Source organism: Xyrauchen texanus, chromosome 17, assembly GCF_025860055.1.
Source record: "Xyrauchen texanus isolate HMW12.3.18 chromosome 17, RBS_HiC_50CHRs, whole genome shotgun sequence".
NCBI classification, from domain to species: domain Eukaryota; kingdom Metazoa; phylum Chordata; class Actinopteri; order Cypriniformes; family Catostomidae; genus Xyrauchen; species Xyrauchen texanus.
Window position 1 is genome coordinate 8,504,184 of NC_068292.1, and position 20,475 is coordinate 8,524,658.

The 20,475-nt window shown below is 36.8% G+C and overlaps 1 protein-coding gene across 3 annotated transcripts; it reads right to left on the reverse strand.

Moving 5' to 3' along the window:
- Positions 1-12,734: 12,734 nt before the first annotated feature.
- LOC127657716 (uncharacterized) lies at positions 12,735-19,079 on the reverse strand. Of its 3 annotated transcripts, none has more exons than XM_052146560.1 (8): positions 19,018-19,079; positions 18,223-18,522; positions 17,962-18,134; positions 17,029-17,128; positions 16,585-16,915; positions 16,324-16,481; positions 16,029-16,156; positions 12,735-15,943 (listed from the first exon to the last, which is right to left on the reverse strand). In XM_052146560.1, exon 8 carries the CDS (start codon positions 15,589-15,591, stop codon positions 14,089-14,091), a length of 1,503 nt encoding a protein of 500 aa, XP_052002520.1. In that variant the 5' UTR covers positions 15,592-15,943; positions 16,029-16,156; positions 16,324-16,481; positions 16,585-16,915; positions 17,029-17,128; positions 17,962-18,134; positions 18,223-18,522; positions 19,018-19,079; the 3' UTR covers positions 12,735-14,088. The 3 variants fall into 2 exon arrangements, with proteins under 3 accessions (XP_052002521.1, XP_052002520.1, XP_052002523.1); XM_052146561.1 differs by having other exon boundaries at positions 18,364-18,522.
- Positions 19,080-20,475: the final 1,396 nt, after the last annotated feature.

Consider the following 20,475-nt stretch of genomic DNA (forward strand, 5'->3'; position numbering starts at 1 on the left):
GTCCTGAGGTCATAAACGCATGAATTAGCTTTTTGCATCAGAAACAAAGAGAATGTGTGGTAACTTAGCAATATTTCTGAGGTGGACCAACTCTAAAAAAGTTATTCTACAACCATTGGAAATGTGATTTCTGAAGGATAGTTTGCTATTATTATAACACCCAATTTCTTAACTGTAGAAGACGACACAACACAGTCCGTCCAGGATTTAGCGATCTTGCGATCACAAGAATTCTTGCAAATTCAAACAAACAATCTCTGCACATTTTGAGGTAGCTTGCAATTTTATAAAAAAAAAAATAATAATTTACACATAAAACGTGAATCTGAGGTATTCCCATCACTTTCCTCCATGTTTGACAGCAGCAAACAAATGCTTGAAAATCCTGAAACCAAGCAAAGTATTTTGCCATTACATTCCTATAGTTTATGCATAGGGAAACTTGAATATCGATACCTCCCAGCTGATGAGCCAGGTTTTCTCTGAAATGTATCTGGGTTATGTTCCCTAGTCTACGCTCATCCCCTGGTGTTGCATGAATGTGTTGCCATTCATGAAACTATTTAGGATGGCTATGTCTATGAAGTGAAAAAAAAAAAGTCTTCCACCACTTCTGAGTTTTTTGTGGGACGTCGTAAGATTTTATAATTTGGTCAGACCTATCAACACCACCCATGTTTTTGTTATAATCGCTGATGACAGTGGGTTGGAAGGCTACTTCTTTTGTCCAGTCTCCATAATTTTTTACAAACCTAGTAATTTCGGTTGAGCCATTCCCATTGTGTAATTTGGAGAGGCATGTAACTGCACGTGTGTCCTTCCACTGAATTACAAGTATATTCCCCTCAATTTTACACCACCTCATATCCCCACGAGCTGTCTTGTGTTCCTATCTTTTGATATCTTTAAATTCACCCTGCATGTCCCACGTCCATTAGTTCCCATTTCTAACAACTTAACTATTAGAGCTGGGGATTTGTAAAAGTTGTCAAAACAAACATTGTGGCCCTGGTCTTTTGAATGCCTGCAGTAACGATTCAACTACGTTGGTGGCCAAGCCCATCATGACTACCTGTGTAAACATTAAAGTCGAGAGTATACCCCAAGTCTGATGTTGCAATTACCCATAATTTAAAAGTCCACCCGCTGATGATCTTGGCTGGGGATCAGGTTCCATCTCATCCTCCATCTCCTCGTGGTCTAGGTCTTCCTGCAGTAATTCCTGTTCCAGCAGATCTTCCTCCTGTGTGCTCATGCCCTCATGCCACATCCTCTTCTGCTATGAATCTAAGCTCATCAGCTGCCGCCTCCTCTTGAGGGTGCTGAGAAGGGAGCCATAGTCTCTATCCATCTCTATAACAGACAAAAGTACACAATTGTTAGCCAGCAGTGTATTCTTCGCCAATCCGTACAATGAATTGCCTACCAGAATGTCCAACTGCAAACAGCCCTCTCACACTTTCCTTGTGAATAGGAAGCTACACACAACCTAAAATCATGTCTGTGTGATGGACTGTATCTGCTAAATTATACAAAGATATCTACCATTTTTTTTATTACATGGGAAAATCAACAAGCTAGATAACTTATCTAACTAGCAGGCCAGTTTCCAGGCAGGTCTGAACAGCGTCAAAATAAATAAATAAAAGGTCTGAACAGCGTCTGCTCTCTGCCTCACATTACTACACCTTACTTAGGATTTTTCACAATCAACAATATTGGCAAAAAAAGTTATTGATATTTAGTAAAAAATTTGCATAGTAGCTAATGTTTATTTAGCAAGTTTCACAGAAACTGCCAATAAAACCTTTATATAAAAAGAAGAGGCTCGCCTATGACGGCCACGTAATTTTTCCAGAAAAAATTAGCTAGCGCTACTACAAATAAATGCTTTGTAATGAAAAAGTTTTGAATATCTTCCACAAGCAACAAAATTGGCCAAAACAGTTATTGATATTTAGTTACAAATTTACATATTATTGATAGCTAATGTTTATTTAGCAATTTTCACAGAAATTCGCTTAAAAATAGAGGCTAGCTGCCTGTCCGATGAATGCCGACAGTCATGTCTTTCTTTTTCAGAAATAACTAGCATTACTCCTACAAATAAATGCTTTATAACTCAAATGTTTTGATTTTCAATAGACATTATTGACAACACTTGTTAAATAACCTCAGTTTTCAATTTGAAGCAGTAAATCCAACACTGGAGGTAATCTCCGCGATATCCTCTCTGGCTCCGCCTAGGCAAATGGAGGATGTCGATGATGATGATACATTTATTATTCACGCCCAATAACCCCTTAAACAATCATATGTGCCTTTAGCTTATATTGTCATGAGTATCTGGCAGTTTTCAGAAATAAAATCTGTGATTGGACGACGAAGATATTGAGACAGGAATCATAGGAGTAATTGTTCCAAATTTGAACGCTCTGGCTGGTAAGAGTCAAGTCATCTGAGTGCATGCTTGTTTTGAGTTGATCCATGGTGAATACAGATGCCACAACTTCAAAGGCGCATGTTGATACAACTTGAATGGAATCATTTTTAATGCTACCAAAATGTCATAAAAACATTTTGTTTCATGAATCAAACTACTTGTTTATTATAAAACAAAAAATTTGAATCTTTTTTAGAAACTAAAATAATTTCTCTGCACACACAATCGATGTAGATCGTTGCTTGGACTCACTGATCCAGAGTCAGCTTTTCTCATCCCAATCTCCCAGTTACAGGGACCTCTAACACAGTTACTCTAAACATAGTTTCTGGACTCACACTCTATAGAACTGCAATGCCAATCATGCACTACGTCTCCTCCCGGATGCTTGCACACTTTTACTCCTGATTTCTCGCAATACAGGGACAGAAGAGGTGTACAAAAACAACAATTTACTTTCATTAAAAAGTAACTCAGATATTATCGTCTAAAATAAAAAATATTGTGCTACTTTACTCATTACTCAAAAAAGTAATATGATTACATAACACACGTTACTTTTATTGCATTTCCCCCAACACTTCTCATATACCAATCCATTCAAATCCCCCTTCTGTAAGTTTAATTGATGCCCACAAACTAAATTATTTTATTATGCTGTTCTTGGTAGCTTTTGACAGTGAGATGTGCGTTTGATAACGAGCATTTGCTTTAACTTTAATGATATGCTGTCTGAGCTCCACTTAAGCTAACTTCCCTTCAAAGGTCTGGACAAAATGAGTAATTAGCTTTGCTTGTTACATTCAATTTGGGATCAGTTAAAGAAAAAAAAAGAATCTTTGATTAGATGAGGTAGAGAGGAAACCAAAGAGGCACCTGAAAGTTTATGCTATTGTTTAAAGACTATTTGGTTCCTTGAGCTGCTCAAATTGGATTCTGTCCCCTGGAATAAACTATCAAAGGCTAAGGGGAAGATTAATAAATCATGGAGCTGTTTTCTCTCCCCCAGTATGATTATTTCACAAATGGAATGGCTCCACTTCCCTGCTCATGCTCTCTCTTTTTTCTTTCTTTCAAGCCTTCTTTCCACTGAGTCTCGTGTATATTTCTCATAGTCTCGAGTAGCCAAACCTGTGACTATGTGACATAAAGTCTGAATTTAAAATTAAAGTTTATTCTGGCCAAGAACTCCCCACTTAGACAAAATGGTAACGGTCACGATTCACTGTTGTCTGCCCTGTGTTTTGCCTCTGTCATCTGTTCCCCATGGACTACACTTCCCATAATTCCCTGCCCTCATCACTACCAGTTGTCTTCTATTGTCCTCACCTGTGTTTCATTTACTTATTATTCTTTGTGTATATAATGCCCTGATTTCTGTTCAGTCTTGGTCAGTTGTTGTATGTACTTGAATGTACCTGAGTGTGTTACCGTGTTTTGCCCGTGCCCTTCGTGGATGTTTTCGCCTGTTTATGTTTTTGTTTCCCATCGTGGATGTTTTATTTTTGTTCCTGTGTTTACCAGTTGTTTATTTTTGTTAATCTTCATTAAAATCCTGTGCTGCACCTAGATCCAGCTCTCTTGACTTTTTCCCTGCGTTACAGTAACACTTTACATTAATGTTAATGTTAAAGGGGTCATGACATGAGAAACCAAATTTGCCTTGATCTTTTGGTATATAAGAGGTCTTTGTATCATTAAAACGTCCTGCAAGTTTAATATTTTAAGACGTCCTCCCCATTCTAAACGAATCATTTATTTAATCAAGCTCAAAATACAGCTCGTTCTGGATTCATGGTTAGAAGTGACGTGTCGGTTAGAAGTGACGTAACAGCGTTTGCATATGACCGCCTCCAGCACAACATAACTACGCTATAAGCGCAAGATAACTACGCTCATTTCAGTATCGCCGTCGCCTCACAAGTGTTCAGTCGATGGACAGCGAGCTCTGACAGAGACTACTTGTGCACAGGAAAATTACGATGCCACACAGATGTGCTGTTCCTGGCTGTGGTCAAATAAAACCTCTGAATAAGCTGCCGAAAGATCCAGACGTCAGGGAAAAATGGATGCAGTTTATTTTTTGCGGACGTCCCAGTCACGGCAGTGTTAACTTAAGCGTTTGTTCTGTACATTTTAAGGATGACTGTTTTGAGAACAAATCTCAATATGATGCTGGCTTTGCCAGAAAACTGTTGCTCAAAGATAAGTCCGTGCCGACTATTCTGGGAACAACGACGACGCAAACTGTAAGTAATCTATTTTAAACTTTAAACTACTTTTTAAAGCGCAATTTCATTCATTATGAATAATCACAGTGTTTTTACTTAGTTTACTTGCATATTGTTCTGGCTGGAGGCGTCAATAATTGATACATAGGCACTGACGTTAGCCAATCATAACAGTGGGCGTTAACACTGAAGTCTTAAATGGAAAACGCCCCCAAAACAGACTGTTTGAATCAGAGGATGAGAAACAGGGTGGGAAAAGGTCATAAATCACTAGATTTTAAAAGTTTTTCTTAAAAAAAAAATATATTAATACTATAATTGCACCTAAGGGAACATAATAATACAATAAAAAAAAACATGTCATGACCCCTTTAAGGGATTATAAAGGGGTTCATTAGTGACTTATAAGTCATTTTCAAAAGCATATAAATCATTGATATGCTGTTAAAACAAGCACTTTAAAAGGCGACTTTCCAGACTGATCTTACAGTGAAATCAGAAACAGTAGGTTGACTTATCTTTAGCTAAAATCAGTCTGGGCTAACCAAAATTCAAAACACTGCCCTCAGTGGGCAATGTGTTATGTGTTGTTGGGCATGTGGGCATGTGTGAGCTCCATTTGTCAGGTGTCATTTCCACAGAGGGGCGCCAAAAGAAAGTTGTATTCAGCTTTACAGTATGTAATACAGTGAAGAGGAATTCATGTTTTATAAACTGAACCCCTAAACCCCAAACAAAAATAACCATCAGTAAAGTAAAAATAATAACACTTCAACATTAGTAACCTTTGAAAATGTAAAGTGGACACATTTGAGGCATTTATTAAGGAGTTAATAAATTAGCCAATATTAGAAGCATATGTACATAAAGTTGAGTCTGGTTTAATGATCATCATGCTTTATTATATGAGATCTGCTGTGAATGAACATGAAGATCTCAAAAGTGTTTCTGCAGAGGACTTTCTGTAACTAGGACTAGTTAAGTTGGGACAGTACTCGGAGTAACATCATTCTTTTCACATCAATATGGCAAGCAAAGTGACAACACAAGTCAAGACATTACAGTCATGAACAGAAACACTAATAGACATAATCCCTACTTTTAGTCTCACTATTACGATTGTGCTGCATTGTGATGTATATCATGAATTAGGGCATTTTATGATTTTTAATAAAATAAGCCTAAATAAGTGTATTTATTAAGAATTTACAACATAAATGCTCACTATTTGACAAATATTGGATGAAAGTCGCCATTGTTATAACTGCATATAAATGACTCAATGCATATGTAAATTACTTAATCATTAATGAACCTCTATAAATCCTAAATAAAAGTAACAATAATGTAAAGTGTTACCAAAAATGTTTATAGGCTCTGTTATCATCCTTACTAACATTAAGGAGTTTATTTGTGGATTGATTACTGGCATGATACAGCAAGGTTGTCGGTAAGAACACAGAGTCCAGTACTATTTCTTTGTCCACTTTATTCATTATTCATATAGGCAGAAGGCAGCTTTAGGACAGGAGCATGTAGAAGTATAAAAAGGTGAGTAAAGGGAAATGTGCGGTTTCTAAAAGGAAACCAGAATACAAATCCAAACTCAATCCAAAAGGACAGCACCATTTCATATTAAAAAAAAAAACATACAGTATAACTTATAACAAACATGGAAACTTGTGAATGCAGACAAGTTGCTTCTCAATTATGTCAAAATACTGTGTTAAAGCAGGTGTTTATAAATCAGTACTCCTTGGTGTAGTGTTGTTGTGATTGGTAGATGGACAGAGGTGTAACTGATTGGCAATTACTCAATTTGGGAAGAAGATGAGGTTTGTTCTGGGAGACGTTTGGGAGTATCTCAGAGCATGTGAGATTGATGTCATTTGTCCATGATGTGGATTGACGTGTGGTCTGACTGATATTAGCTGAAGGTGACGTGCACAGAGAGTGTGCCAGTGTTTCCCTCTGAACAGCGCTGGATGATGAACAAGAACTGAGGAATCTCAAGGTCAATCAACTCCAGCACAAGAGAAACAGAAAAAGAGGAAAACTGTGTATAAACATTCACAGATTCAGCGCATCCTAAATATTTTATTACTTCCAGCTGTTTGATGTTAAAGAGACACACTAGGGATGATGCTGCCCATGATACACACACACACACACACACACACACACACACACACACACACACACACACACACACACACACACACACACACACAAACTCCATGCAGACACGTACATTTTATACACTCCATTTGAGCAACATTAATGGATGCTTTCGGTTCGGGCAATTAATCTTTATGTATCGATTAGCTCATGTTTAATTGATTTAGTAATTTATTTTACATAAGCTCTTAGCATGAATGTGCATCAGAGATACAGGGGTGCTCATGTGAGGAGAATAAGAAGGGATTGGTTGCTTGCTATCTGCTCATTAATCAAGCAAGGATTCTTTTACTTGTATTTCCACTCTATTACATCACACATCTTCACTTAGACCATATCCCATCCTCTTACTTTGTTTTTTGTTAAACAGAGCTTGTATAAACAGGGTTCAGTTTAAAGACTAGGATATACAGATAGAGAGAAAAGGAGGAGGATTGTTGCATGCCAAATGTGTCAATTTGTATCAGTAATGTCTTTGTTTAGAATGGAACAGTAGCAGACTGCATACTGTAATATATACTATAAATACTTCCCAAAATGTCTTAAAATTGTATATGAGTAATATGCAGAATATATATATATATATATTCTGCATATTACTATATACTATAATACTATATATATATATATATATATATATATATATATATATATATATATATATATATATATAGAGCTCAGTCACAACATTAAAACCAACTATCACAGGTTTGGGGAGAGCAAGAACCCAAACGCAGAGTTAAAAAAAACAAAAATACTTGACTAACAAAACAAATAAAACCCCACAAGGGGGAAAACATAAACTACCCCAAAGGGAAAAAGTAATCCAGGGAATGGCAGAGAGAAACAGGACCAACCAGACCACAAAGGAACAGGAAGGTGATCAGGGTAAACAGGATTCTAGCACACATGCAGGACTGACTAGAGAACAAGACAAGATGAACTGGCACTGACCAGCAAACATGAGGAGACTCAAATAGGGAGAGAAATCAAGAGGGCAGGTGTTAACAATGAAACAATAGTGAGCAAACAAGGAGGTGGGGTGTGACGTCAGACTCTCACAAGCAGACAAAACAACAGATTGGCATGAGCCCACATTGCCGAGACAATGAGTCGATATACACTCATCCCGATCGACCATCAAGACGAGAACAGGCACTTGTGTGAGTTCAGCCACACACACACAACCAGCACCTTTCCGAAGCACGCACACTGGATGCATGGCACAAAGCGAGCGCAACACGCTCTGTGGACGCGAGAGACAGACAAGGATAATTCATGCGAATTAATGAGTGTATGCAGCCAAGAAGACACAAGCGCGATGCACCCATGCCAATAATAAACAGAAGAGTGTGTGGCAGGGAATTGAATTGTTATTAACAATTTTTATTGATTCTATTCACAAAATAAATAAACATAACAGAATATACAGAATCAAATGATATACATTAACATAACATTCCCCACCCGACACAAACACACACTGCAGTGGTCATAAGACAGAACAATAATGAGGAAAAAGGGCAACCCTGCCGGTTGCCCCAATCCAGAGTAAAATAATTTGAAATTAATCTGGTACTGGTTTGTACCGCCACAACCGGGTGTCTATAAAGTAACTTAATCCATCCAATAAAAGTATTCCAGAACCCGTATATTTCCAAAATCTTAAAAAGGTAATCCCATTCTGCCATATCAAACGACTTTTCAGCGTTAAGTGAAATGGCAGTGACTGGAGTCTGATCATTCCCCACTGATCACATGATATTGATGAAATGCCTAATGTATCAGAAGAGCTGTGGCCCTGAATAAACCCCACCTGATCTATATGCATAAGAGATGTCATAACTTTACTTAATCGGTTAGCCAAAATTTTTGACAATACTTTAACGTCTAGCTGGATCAGGGAAATTGCACGGTAATTCTTACACTCGTTTGGATCTTTGTCCTTTTTAAGAATCAGACTGATCCGGGCTTGTGTCATGGCTGGCGGAAGCTTTCCATTCTTTAATGATTCCGTATAAACTAAATAATTCAGCGGCAAATCCATCTGGCCCTGGAGCCTTGCCTGTAGGCAAGGCCTTAATTACCTCGCCAAGCTTCTCCCAGATTATCTTAGATTCAAGAGAATTTCTTTGCTCAGTCATCAAATTAGGGAGTTCTAATTGTTCCACAAAGTTTCTAATATCCTCATCAGTAGATGAAGACGTGGAACTATAAAGATCAAGATAGAATTCTTTAAAAGTTATATTAATATCAATACAAATGTAAATATTTCACCACCTCCTTCACTGAGGGAATGGATGAAAAAGACTCTCTCTGCTTTATATATTTAGCCAAAAGCTTCCCTGCTTTGTCCCCCAACCTACCACCGTTGTGTCCTTGAGCAAGGCACTTAACTCCAGGTTGCTCCGGGGGAATTGTCCCTGTAAGAAGTGCACTGTAAGTCGCTTTGGATAAAAACATTACATGTAAATGTAAAATAGTATCTGTATTTTAATCGGGTCAATTCTCTGAGGCCATCAGACGACATTCAGTGCTTCAGCTGTGCCTCGGCACGTAATATTCCCTTCCAAATCCACGAATACTTGTGCTTTGGATTTTTTGGTGAATGAGGCATACTGTATGATCCAGCCCCTAAGAACTGCCTTAAGTGCCTCCCAAGCCATGCCCACAGAGGATACTGAGGACCAGTTGGTCTCCATACAAACTCTGATTTTAGCCTTTATCATTTGTTGGAATTCAGGATTTTGATAAGGGATACATTAAAGAGCCAACTACATGATTTCCTTTTCTCCATATGTGACAACACTTCTAAACTCACCAGGGCGTGATCTGAGACTCAAATGTTTCCAATTGAACAATCAACAACAGATGAAATGAGGAGTTAGATATATATATATAAAAAAAGGTTCAAAAGTCTCCAAATATCTGTAAGACCAAGATATTTAAAAATCCTGTGAAGCATCAATGTTGCTCTACGGGGCTTACAAACTTTTGCTTCACTATGATCAAGGACTGTGTACATCAATAGATTAAAGTCTCCTCCCAATATTATATAATGAGGGGGTGCCAGCAGCTTGCAACATCCCTTCCAGGGTCTATAAAAAAGCCCTGATCATCAGTGCGTAAATATTAGCCAAAATAAGATTTTGCCCCTGAATTTCTGCTAAAACAATAATGAATCTTTGTAATTTATCTTTAATTGGTTTGAGACATTTGAATTGTAGATGCTTACTTATCAGTGTAATGACTTCCCTGCTCTTACTTGAGCCAGCACTAAAGAAAACATGTCCACCCCATATCTTCACAGATTTTTCAGCTTTCTGCGATGCATTTCTTGAAGAAACACTATATCATATTTCTTACGCTTAAGAAGAAAAATAACTTCCTTCTTTTTATGGGGTGACTCAACCCATTCACATACCACATGGAAAGAGACAATCCATTCATATTAACATTTTACATTTTGACACAATAGAAAAAAATATACTGTGTGTCAAAAACAAAATTACCAACATCCAACAGACCACATTCCATCATCAGTGCAACAATCAAACCCCAAACTTCCCTCCGAACCAAACAAACAGAAAAATGAAAAACATGCACGTTAACCCCTCGCTCGACAGCACCAACTGACGTAAATCCTTCTAAACTCAAACAGTCCAGTGTTTCTATACAACTTTTGTGAGAGAATTACACAACAAAAGATCATCTATAAAACAAACTCTGAATAAACACAAAAAACTTGTAGATCATACACATAACTGACCCTAAGGTGTATTCCTCCACAAAACAAACTCCAGCCGCTAGGCAGAACCAGCACAAAAAAAAGGGTGCTCAGTTTCCTCGGACAGTCAAACGAATGTTCGGTGAGCCGGCCCATTCGGCTGCTACATGAGTGCAACAAATGACCTAATCACTCCAGAAATACTCCACAAAGCAAACTCCAGCCAATTGGAGGCATTATCACAAAGAACATGTAGATTAATTCACAACACTGTCCTGAAGGATTGTTACTCCACAAAACAAACTCCAGCCACTAGGTGGAACCAGCACATAAAGAAACAAAAAAGGCGCTGTTTCCTCATACAGTCAAGTGAGTGTTCAGTGAGTCAGTCCACTCGGCTGCAACATGAGTACCACAAAATAACTTACTCATTCCATTGACTTTATGAATGACATAGCTTGCAGGGGACATGTGAAAGTTTTACAGCCATCCTTAGCATCTATTCTCAATATGGCTGGGAACATCAGTGCAAAAGTGACCTTCCATTGATGTAAGTGTTTCTTGCATTCCTTACTCCTCGCATAACACAAGATCTTTATCGGATGATCTCAGAAATTTGGCCAGAATTGATCGGGGCCTGGCTCTTCCAAGCTTTATAATGGGAGTGAATGGTACCTTAGATTTTGAAGCCCAAAAAAGTGCATCCATTCATCAAATAAGTAATCCATATGGCTCCAGGGGGTTAATAAAGGCCTCCTGAAGCAAAACGATGCATTTTTGTAAGAACAATATCCATATTTATAACTTTATAAACAATAATCACTGGCTTCCGGTAACGGCCGTCTGTGTGTTCACAAGAGAGTCGAGTTCCAGCGTAGTGTAGTGCATAGTGTAAGCTCCGTTGAGAAGTGACACCGAGGATGGCTTGAGAGTGAGTAAATTATGGGATTATTTTTGGGGTGAACTAACCCTTTAAGAGAGTCACTGTCCATATACGTGAAGTGCTGAAATGCTAATGTATAGTGCTGCTCGTTATTGTAACTTTATTATATTTGTGCATAACTTTACAATCATTTGTAATTTACCTCCCTAAACATTTTTTACAAATATTTTCTTAAATATTCGACTTAATTACTACATATTTACATATTGTTTTTACAATAATTTTATGCAGAGTTGTTTACACAATCTGCTTCCATAATCATGTGTGCATTTGTAAAATTTTCTATAAATGCTTCTAGGATTAGTGAAGACAGTGGAGGCCCCATGTATGATCCTACTAATTACAAGCATTCATTATAAGCATGTGCGTGTGAAACAACTTGTGCTGGCGAAAGAACCTTTAGGTGTCAGAGAGGAAGAGGAGACAATTTGTTGTTACCAACTAGTCCACACAAATAACTTAATTCATATTCTAAGTGAACTATTCATCCATTTAGATTATCTATTTTATGTATTTATTATTATTAGACTTGTCTGTTAACATAAAATTTTATAAAACACATATAACCTATATATATACAGTATATATATATATATATATATACATAATGTCTCAGCATAAAGTGTAGATATAGGTATTTAAATTGTATAAAGTGTCATTTCGGAACATTTAATAAATTGTATTAATATATTCTGATCATTGGAAAGTCATTGTAAACTATTTCAGAGGATAAAAAAATGCTGAAAAAATCACTATGAAATCAATAGGCAGTCTCCGCAGTCTGTACATGCGAAGTGATAGGTCTAAATTTACAAGGCACGCAATTCAGTATAACGTTACGTTAGCATTGTTTGATAAGCATAATTGTAATGGCAATAGAAAGATGACATGTTCTTATTAAACTGATTATTTAAGAAGACACATGTTACACTCTTAAAACAAATGTGTTGAAAACGACACATGTTATGCTCTGAGTGTGCTCAGGGACAACACATATTGTGTTAAAATACAACACAGAATATGTGTTGTGAAAACACAGACAAATGTGTTACTTTAGTTAACACATTAATGTGTCTTTTTTGTATACATCTAACACAACTGTGTGTTACATCTGTAACACTGTGTTATTTTATTATAAAACATTGAAAAAGCTAGATCAGAATACAATATGTAGTTATCATGAAATCACACTGAAGCATTGAATACGGTTCACATACTGTTTATTTTGCATTTTTTTCTGGTTTTAACATGGAATTCATACTGTAAAAAATACTGCTGATAAAACAATAAGCATTTCAAAACATTAATCATATAAAACATTCATGAAACACTTTAACAACAGATCAAATATTATAAAACTCATGTTAGATACTGTAAAATACAATGTCAAATAGAACAAAGTCTGAAATCATTTCCAATATAAGACCAATCTTTCTCAGCTTGTTCTAAAATATAACAACAAACAGAAATATACGAATGAACTTTAAAATTGTAGTCAAATAAAGAACCACAGACAAACATAGTTCATATTTCGTACTCACAATTCAAATCAATTCATCATTAACCAAACATGTCTAACAAATTAAGTTAGTAACACTAACTTATTTAAAACAATATTTTGTATCTGGGAGTGATATATTGCTGATCACAAAATGATACAATATCTAATGGTCTATAGTCCATTAAGTCACCAGGCAGCTTTGCCACATCAAATTCTTTGGTTTTAGTGACATTAAAAGAAAACAAGTGCTCATCAAAATATTGTACCTTTAAAAATCTCAGGAACATAAGTGCACATTCACTTTCATTTTGGGGGATTATGTGTATAACTTCACCAAATAAAGGTTCTCCCCTTTCATCTGCTTTTAAAGGCAGAACGCATCCTGTCCTGTATGATGTCCCCAAGAATTTAATATTATTGGTCACATGAATTGAACTGGTGAAAGTGAGAGTCTCAAAATGGGAGTCTGTCTTCAGTTTGTCACGCTTGTACCAAGATGCAATCATAACTGGGAAAGCATTGGGTACTGTCATTTCAAAATTGAGTGGTGAACTCAATTTCCAGTGGTACATTTGCTGAATCTGATGTTTGTGAGCCAGAGTCTTTGAAATATTTCTGAAGTTACACACTACTTGGGCATGTCGCTTAATGGGGTTATGTTTCGCTTCAAACCTCATGCACCACAACTTGGAAAGAGGTCCAAATAAAGTCATAACACTCGGGTAATGTGTCATAAAATGGTGTTTAGGAATTAGATTCCTGTCAGGATAAAGAAATTTGAATTGTGTGTGGTGATCTATTATCAGTTGTTTAAGATAAACAGCAAGCCCTTTTGTCACAACAGGTGCAAAAATTATGTCACAAATTTCCCTCAATAACAGGTAAAGATGCCAATGTGCGCTGTTCGGATCAATTAAATCACCTATCAGAAAAGGCAACACTAGCAGTAAACACCACATCTGTGATTCAGTTTGCCTAATAGCATTTTCAGACGTCTTCAGATTAATAATTACACTGGGTTTATTTTTTTGATTTTCATATCCATAGCTAAACCCTGCTATTCTTTCATTTAGTTGTTCCAGAGAAAAAAATTTTCTCCTCATAAATGAAATGTCGGAGCATCAATTTGACCTCAAGAGGTGCGACTCCCTCTAACAGATCATGCATGATGTCCACGCCAATATTTTCAGTTACATGGAAATATTGTAGACGATTTAGGCAGGAGTTAACTTTGACACCAGTTGCACTTGCATCATTCAGCTGTACATGGTGTGCATAGTTTTCCCTTGTACGCCTCTCAGTGTTATCTTCATCAAAAATATACTGCGAAGTTGGTTTGTCAATTAAACAAAACTGACAAACTCTGTTTGCAGAGAAACTTTCCACATAGCCACAGAGGGAGTGACAGGCAAGATTGTCTGCCGTCAACAGACACACAGTCCCATAAAGTAATTGGCATTCATCACCTATTTTCACCTCTATACCATTCTGCTCAATTTCTTTGATATCTGTTAACAGTGGTTCCAGAATTTTGTCAAAACCATAAATGTCTTTATCAATAGAATTAAATAGAAGACCTAAATGGATATTGGAAAGTACAGAGTTGTTCTCTGATGGCACATTTCGTAAAGCAAAGTAAACTGCCCCCATTTTATGAATCTTTGTTTTTGATCCAAGAGGATTTGTTGTTTCCAAATCATCGAAGTATAATTGAATTTGCAGTGCATTGGGATGGTTTTGGTACAGAGGATGTCCAGCATATTGCGCACCATCACAATAATCTTGCATTTTACCCTGTCCACCAGAAGACTGTTTATACAGTTTTTGCATTTTGTCACAGCTAAATAGAAATTTAATTGTGTTAATTATTGAGATGTATTGACAAGTGACCGGCACTAACACTTGGCTTTTTTTCCCATTTTTATCTAATCTGTGACCAAGAAACACTTCTGTTGGCTTCTCAAAGGAAAATTTGTCAGAAAAGTATTTAGTTAGTTTAAATGGTGTATCTATGTCACTAAACCTATTCCTAGTACTGTCAAACTCTTTCATAAGTGTTTGAACTTCAGTGCTGTCAAGAGGTTCAGCCAAGTTAGTCAGTAAAGTATTAGTCTTTTCTTGTAAATGACCTAAGGAACAATCTAGGATTTCCTTTGTGCAGGTTATACTTTTTTGGACATCAGTATAAGTTACATTAGCAGAAGCATACATGCGGGCAGCAAAAGTAGCAGCATAGTCCGTTAGATTTAAACTGCTCTGATGAACTTCCTCTATTTCAGACATTTCGACATTCTCGCCTAGGTTATTTGTTCTGCTTTCATCAATTTGACAGAATACATCTGTTTTTTCAGTGTGTCCTGACTCTACAGTAGGGCTTAAATTAGAGTGAGCTCTGCTAAGATGTTTAGAAAATGAATTAAAACTATGATATGTTCTGGGGCAACCATTTTGACTACAGATTAATGTTAGGTTTTGGCTATCAGAGAGTGCATGTACTTCCCTTAAATGCCAAATCAACTGTTTTGTTTGGACAAAAATATTTTGCAAGCACTTTGGACATGTATACATGGTCTGTTTCAATTAGGCACGAGACTGCAATTATAGCAATCAATTCCATAACCTTTGATCGTTTGCAAGTGGACTGGGACAAAGGAAGGTCATATACGTACTCAAAAAATGAGAAAACTGAAGACAGTTGGCATGGATATTGAAGATTACACAGCCAGTAGAATTTGAAAAGTTTGTCAACAGCACAAGTGAGGTTTTCAACATCAAGTGGAAAAGCAAAAGAATCATTCTTTGCCACAATTACATACTGGGCTTCATGTCCTGGAGAGCCGATGGAAACCAGCTGCGGCTGTGTTGACTTTAGAGACCCGTTCAGGCCTTCTTGAAGCAAAGACGTCACAATGGTACCAGCCTATAGAAATGAAAAAATGAAAAGCATCAGAAAATGTTGTTGCATGTGACATTGCAACTTTATAAAAATCTAACACAATGCATACCGGCACCAGTTCCAACAAGTATGAGAAAGAAGAATTGACACAGCATTTACTGCCAGCGACGCTTCCCCCAGATGCCGTGGGTGGAAGAAGATGAACGAGGATCCTTAACATAGTGTAACACAGCTCATCTTGATGGAGTAAAGATGCAGGTCACATGCAAAAGATTAAAAACAAAATTATATTTGAAATGATTACCTTTAAATCATGAATTGAATGATAAAATGTACATGTCATTTTCACAGAAACCCAATTTAGAAATTTATGCAAATGCCACAGAAATAAAAGAAAATCGTACCATCCTGCTGATTGTCAGCTTTCTCCAATAAGTGTCTGATGTACATTTTTTTCCTCAAAGGATGCTATTTCCTTGAGTTTTGGGATAATCGTCCCCTCCCATTTCTTGATAAACATGTCTTCTTTCCCATCTGTCATCTTGGAAAATTCAATGTCCACCTGCAGTGCATAAAACAAAAAACAAAGAAATTATTAATATTAACAAATTATGAAACACAACCTTTGTGTAAAGTTCTCTGCAGCTTAGTTTAACATGTATTACCAAGGCTGGCATGTCCAGAAATCTGGGATATTCCTTGAAGATTTGACCAACAGTTGGCGATTTCGATCGTTATCCATCTTCTACGGTAACTGAAGGTTTGGTCAATTGCAGTCTTTATTGACGATGAGTTCTCTGGAGAGGGTCGCATCCTCTTTATCAAGGTCAACCACTCAGTGGGCACTGTTTCATCAGTAATCGGCAGAGAATGTTGGTCTGTAGGAAGACGTCGTTTCAAATTGTAGATCCGCTGGCTCTGTTGAAGTTTCCGTCTGATGTTCCGTAGTCTCATTTCTATAAATCCACTGTGTGATGGCCCATCAAAAAAATGCTCCTAACATGAGAAATGGACAAATAAAAAGTTGGGCTCAAGTATGCTTTTGCAGTTTGTATACGCACTGCCATGTAATTTCATACTCATAAATTAATAATGTAAAACATCCTTACATGTCCTTCATTTTCGCCAAATGGGACATTAATCCTTAATGAGGGGAACAGTGACACAATCTCCTTTGCCAGTGCCAGCTTTTCTGTACCAGATGGATAGCTAAAAAAAGGGGCAATACAAGCATATACATGCAGAAACTCGTATTAACACAAACATTGACATGCACACAAAAAAGTTCCCACTTTGAATAATACATTGATACTCTAGACCAGTGATGGGCAAACTCGACCCTTCCAGTGAGGCCACTGTCTGGCAGAGTTTAGCTCAATCCTAATCAAACACACCTGAACTAGCTAATCAATCTCTTCATGATTACTAGAAGGCTAAAGCCAGGTTTTATCAGGGTTGTTAACAAGTTAAATTCTGCAGGACAGCTGCGTTTACATGGACCCTTATAATCGAATTGACTGCTCAATCGGACTAAAAAACCTTCATGTAAACATCTTAATCGATCTGATTGAGCTCGATCCGATTGGAATTTCGATTGGATTGAAAGGGGTAGTTTATTCCTTTTGTAATCTGATCGAGAGAACATGTAAACACTTGATCGGATTGAAAACCGAAACTGAAAGGACTGTGCATGTGCAATGACATTGAAATAGCGTAATGACATTGAAATAGTGTAATGACGTATGACGCACGGAACGCGCTGTTCTTCCTGTTGAATAAAGTGTCATCTAAATGAATCATTACGCTATTTCAACGTTTACGCTTTACACTCAGATTACAAAAGGAATAAACTACCCCTTTCAATCCAATTGAAATTCCAATCGGATCGAGCTCAATCAGATCGATTAAGGTGTTTACATGAAGGTTTTTTAGTCCGATTGAGCAGTCAATTCGATTATAAGGGTCCATGTAAACACAGCTAATGTTATTTGATGTTATTAATAACTTATGAGTGCAAATCTGTTAAACAGTTATATACTTACAATCCATGCTTTTCTACAAGGTCACTCACAGCCACTTTAACAAGTAACTTTCTCAAAGAAATTGACAATGTCTTTGTGTCTTCATGTTCTCTCAAGATTGTAGGGGCCTTTTCCTCGAGCAGTGTCAGCAGACCAGTTGTGGTGACAGTCCGGCTTACTTCTGTTGAATGAAACTAAGGGAAAAAAATTACAATTGAAATGTTTACTTTGAAAATTATAAATAGGAAGAGTGAAAACATGACTCAACAGTAATGACTCAACTCTTCCATCTAATGGATCCTGTGTGATACTAGCAGTATAATATATTTGGAATTTGTCAAGCTCCTTCACTTCTGAATTAACATCGATGTCAATAAATTCTTGAAAATCTGTGTCAAATCTCAGTATTCGATCAATAGATACTTGTTGAGAGAGCTCCGTTTTGGCTGAGTTAATCAGTTCTCCAACACTTCCAACTGTGAATAGTTTTCTCCATGTTTCCTTCCCGTCTATGAAGACAGTCGCGAGAACTCTGTTTAAAATTGTTAGAGTAAACGTGATTTGACCCTCGTCTTCCATTACCTAGATAAAAGATATAATAACACCATATTATAATGCTGTAATCATACAAGAGTCATAATTTAATAATGAGAAAATGTAAACATGTAAATAGCCTAGTCAGTGACAAGCAAGGTTACTTAGCACAAAGTGGTGCGCTTTTTAAACCACACAACACTCATCGCCACAACTATGCAGTGGTTAAAAGGAAGTTTTTGGTAAAATGACTGTTAGAGACTAGTAAAATGAGTTCAAACTTAAGGTGCCATGTATATTAACCTTTAACGTTACGACTTTTTAAAAACAATTATTAGCAGTCATACCCAATAAATAAACAGCTTTGCAAAGCGTGAGAGCTCGCTTGCCTTGACGCTAGTTAACACACAAAACATATTCGGCTACGGAACATGAAAACGGTTAAAACAAACAAATTATGTTTCCTGGACAATTAACACAACTCTTTCTCATGCTATGTGGAGAAATATTTATTATTTTACACATTTAATTATATTCATTCACCTGAGGCAGACAGACGCATTTCTGAATTCTGACGGCTGGCTAGGCGTCGGTTGGAAAAGAACACCACCGCGCATGCGCAGCAAAAACATCCCCGTAGTCCCAACAGTTGTTTCCCCCCAGCGAGTTAAAATGCTTTATTCACATTTTCAACATGATAAATAAATCCAATCATTAAAGTTGACATCGCCTGTTGAGTATTTGCAACAGAATATATGCCTTTCATATAAACATGTACTACTAAATGTGTTTAACACAGTAATTGTGTAAACAGTTGAGCACAATATTTACACATCATGTGTCTGTAGTAACACAAAATGTGTTACAAATCCTTTTACACATATTTTGTGTTCATTTTTAACACATCAATTTTAAGAGTGTAGTAATGTGACCATGCAGTGTAAAACTTAAATAAATATACCTAAATAAATAATTAAAATATGGTTAACAAAGGAGATTAGAGTGAGATATTCCCTCTCTCTCTTTCTTCTCCTCTTCTTCCTTCCTCAAATGGTTGGTTCAAAACGGCTCGCCTATAGACTTCTTTACAAGGCAGGCCTTTACAACTAAAACCAGGGCCCGTATGTATAAAACTTCTAAGAAATGCTCTTAAGAATAGTCTTAAGCTTTGACTTAAGTGTCAGAAAACACTTAGTAAAGAGTAGGACTTTTTTAAGAGTAGGAGACTTTTATAAAGCAGCTAAAAGCAACTTTCAGTAAAGTATAAGACTGATTCTTAAGTGCTGACTGAAGTGGGACTTAAGTGCTGTGAACTAAGGACTACAATGATGTGAACCCAAAATGTCCGCCCTGAACCTCTGAATCAGCCAATAGTGAGCCTGCAAGGGTGAGGTCACAGCAGCGTGACACAATTAATTCATTATTTAATTAAGACATAACAATTATTTCAATGTTTCAATTTATTTAGAATAATTCGTTTTTGCTTTGTGCAAAAAGATTACAAATAAGTACATGCATTTATTTCACACAATTTTAATAGAGTTTCAACACATTAAATGGACATATGTGATGCTATTGAAGTAATTAAGATGATGAATCACATAATTAAAAATTGCACTCACAGCTGTATATAAAGGAAAGACAAAAGTTGCAAATTGGTAAAAAATGGATGCAAAAAGAAAACCAAACTGGTTCAAGGAAGAAAATCTTCTTCTAGTGCAGTCAGTCCTTAAATGGAAGGACGTGATAAGAGGAAAATTCAGTCCGACTTTAACAAGCAAAGAAAAGAAAAACGCATGGCAACATATTGTAATGACAGTAAATGCAGCATTTCCTCGGACAAGACGTTCAGCAGAGGATTGTGAGAAAAGGTGGTACAATGTGTTGGCAAAAACACGCAAGGAAATTGCAGCATATAAAGAAAGCATGCGAGCCACAGGTACATTTTATTTTAGCTTATTAAACCATTTTATATGAAATGATTGTCTCCATGTGGTCAGC

Bases quoted from the DNA above. Each gene is read 5' to 3' on its own strand.
- LOC127657716 (XM_052146561.1), bottom strand. From the start codon at position 15,591: ATGTATACATGTCCAAAGTGCTTGCAAAATATTTTTGTCCAAACAAAA.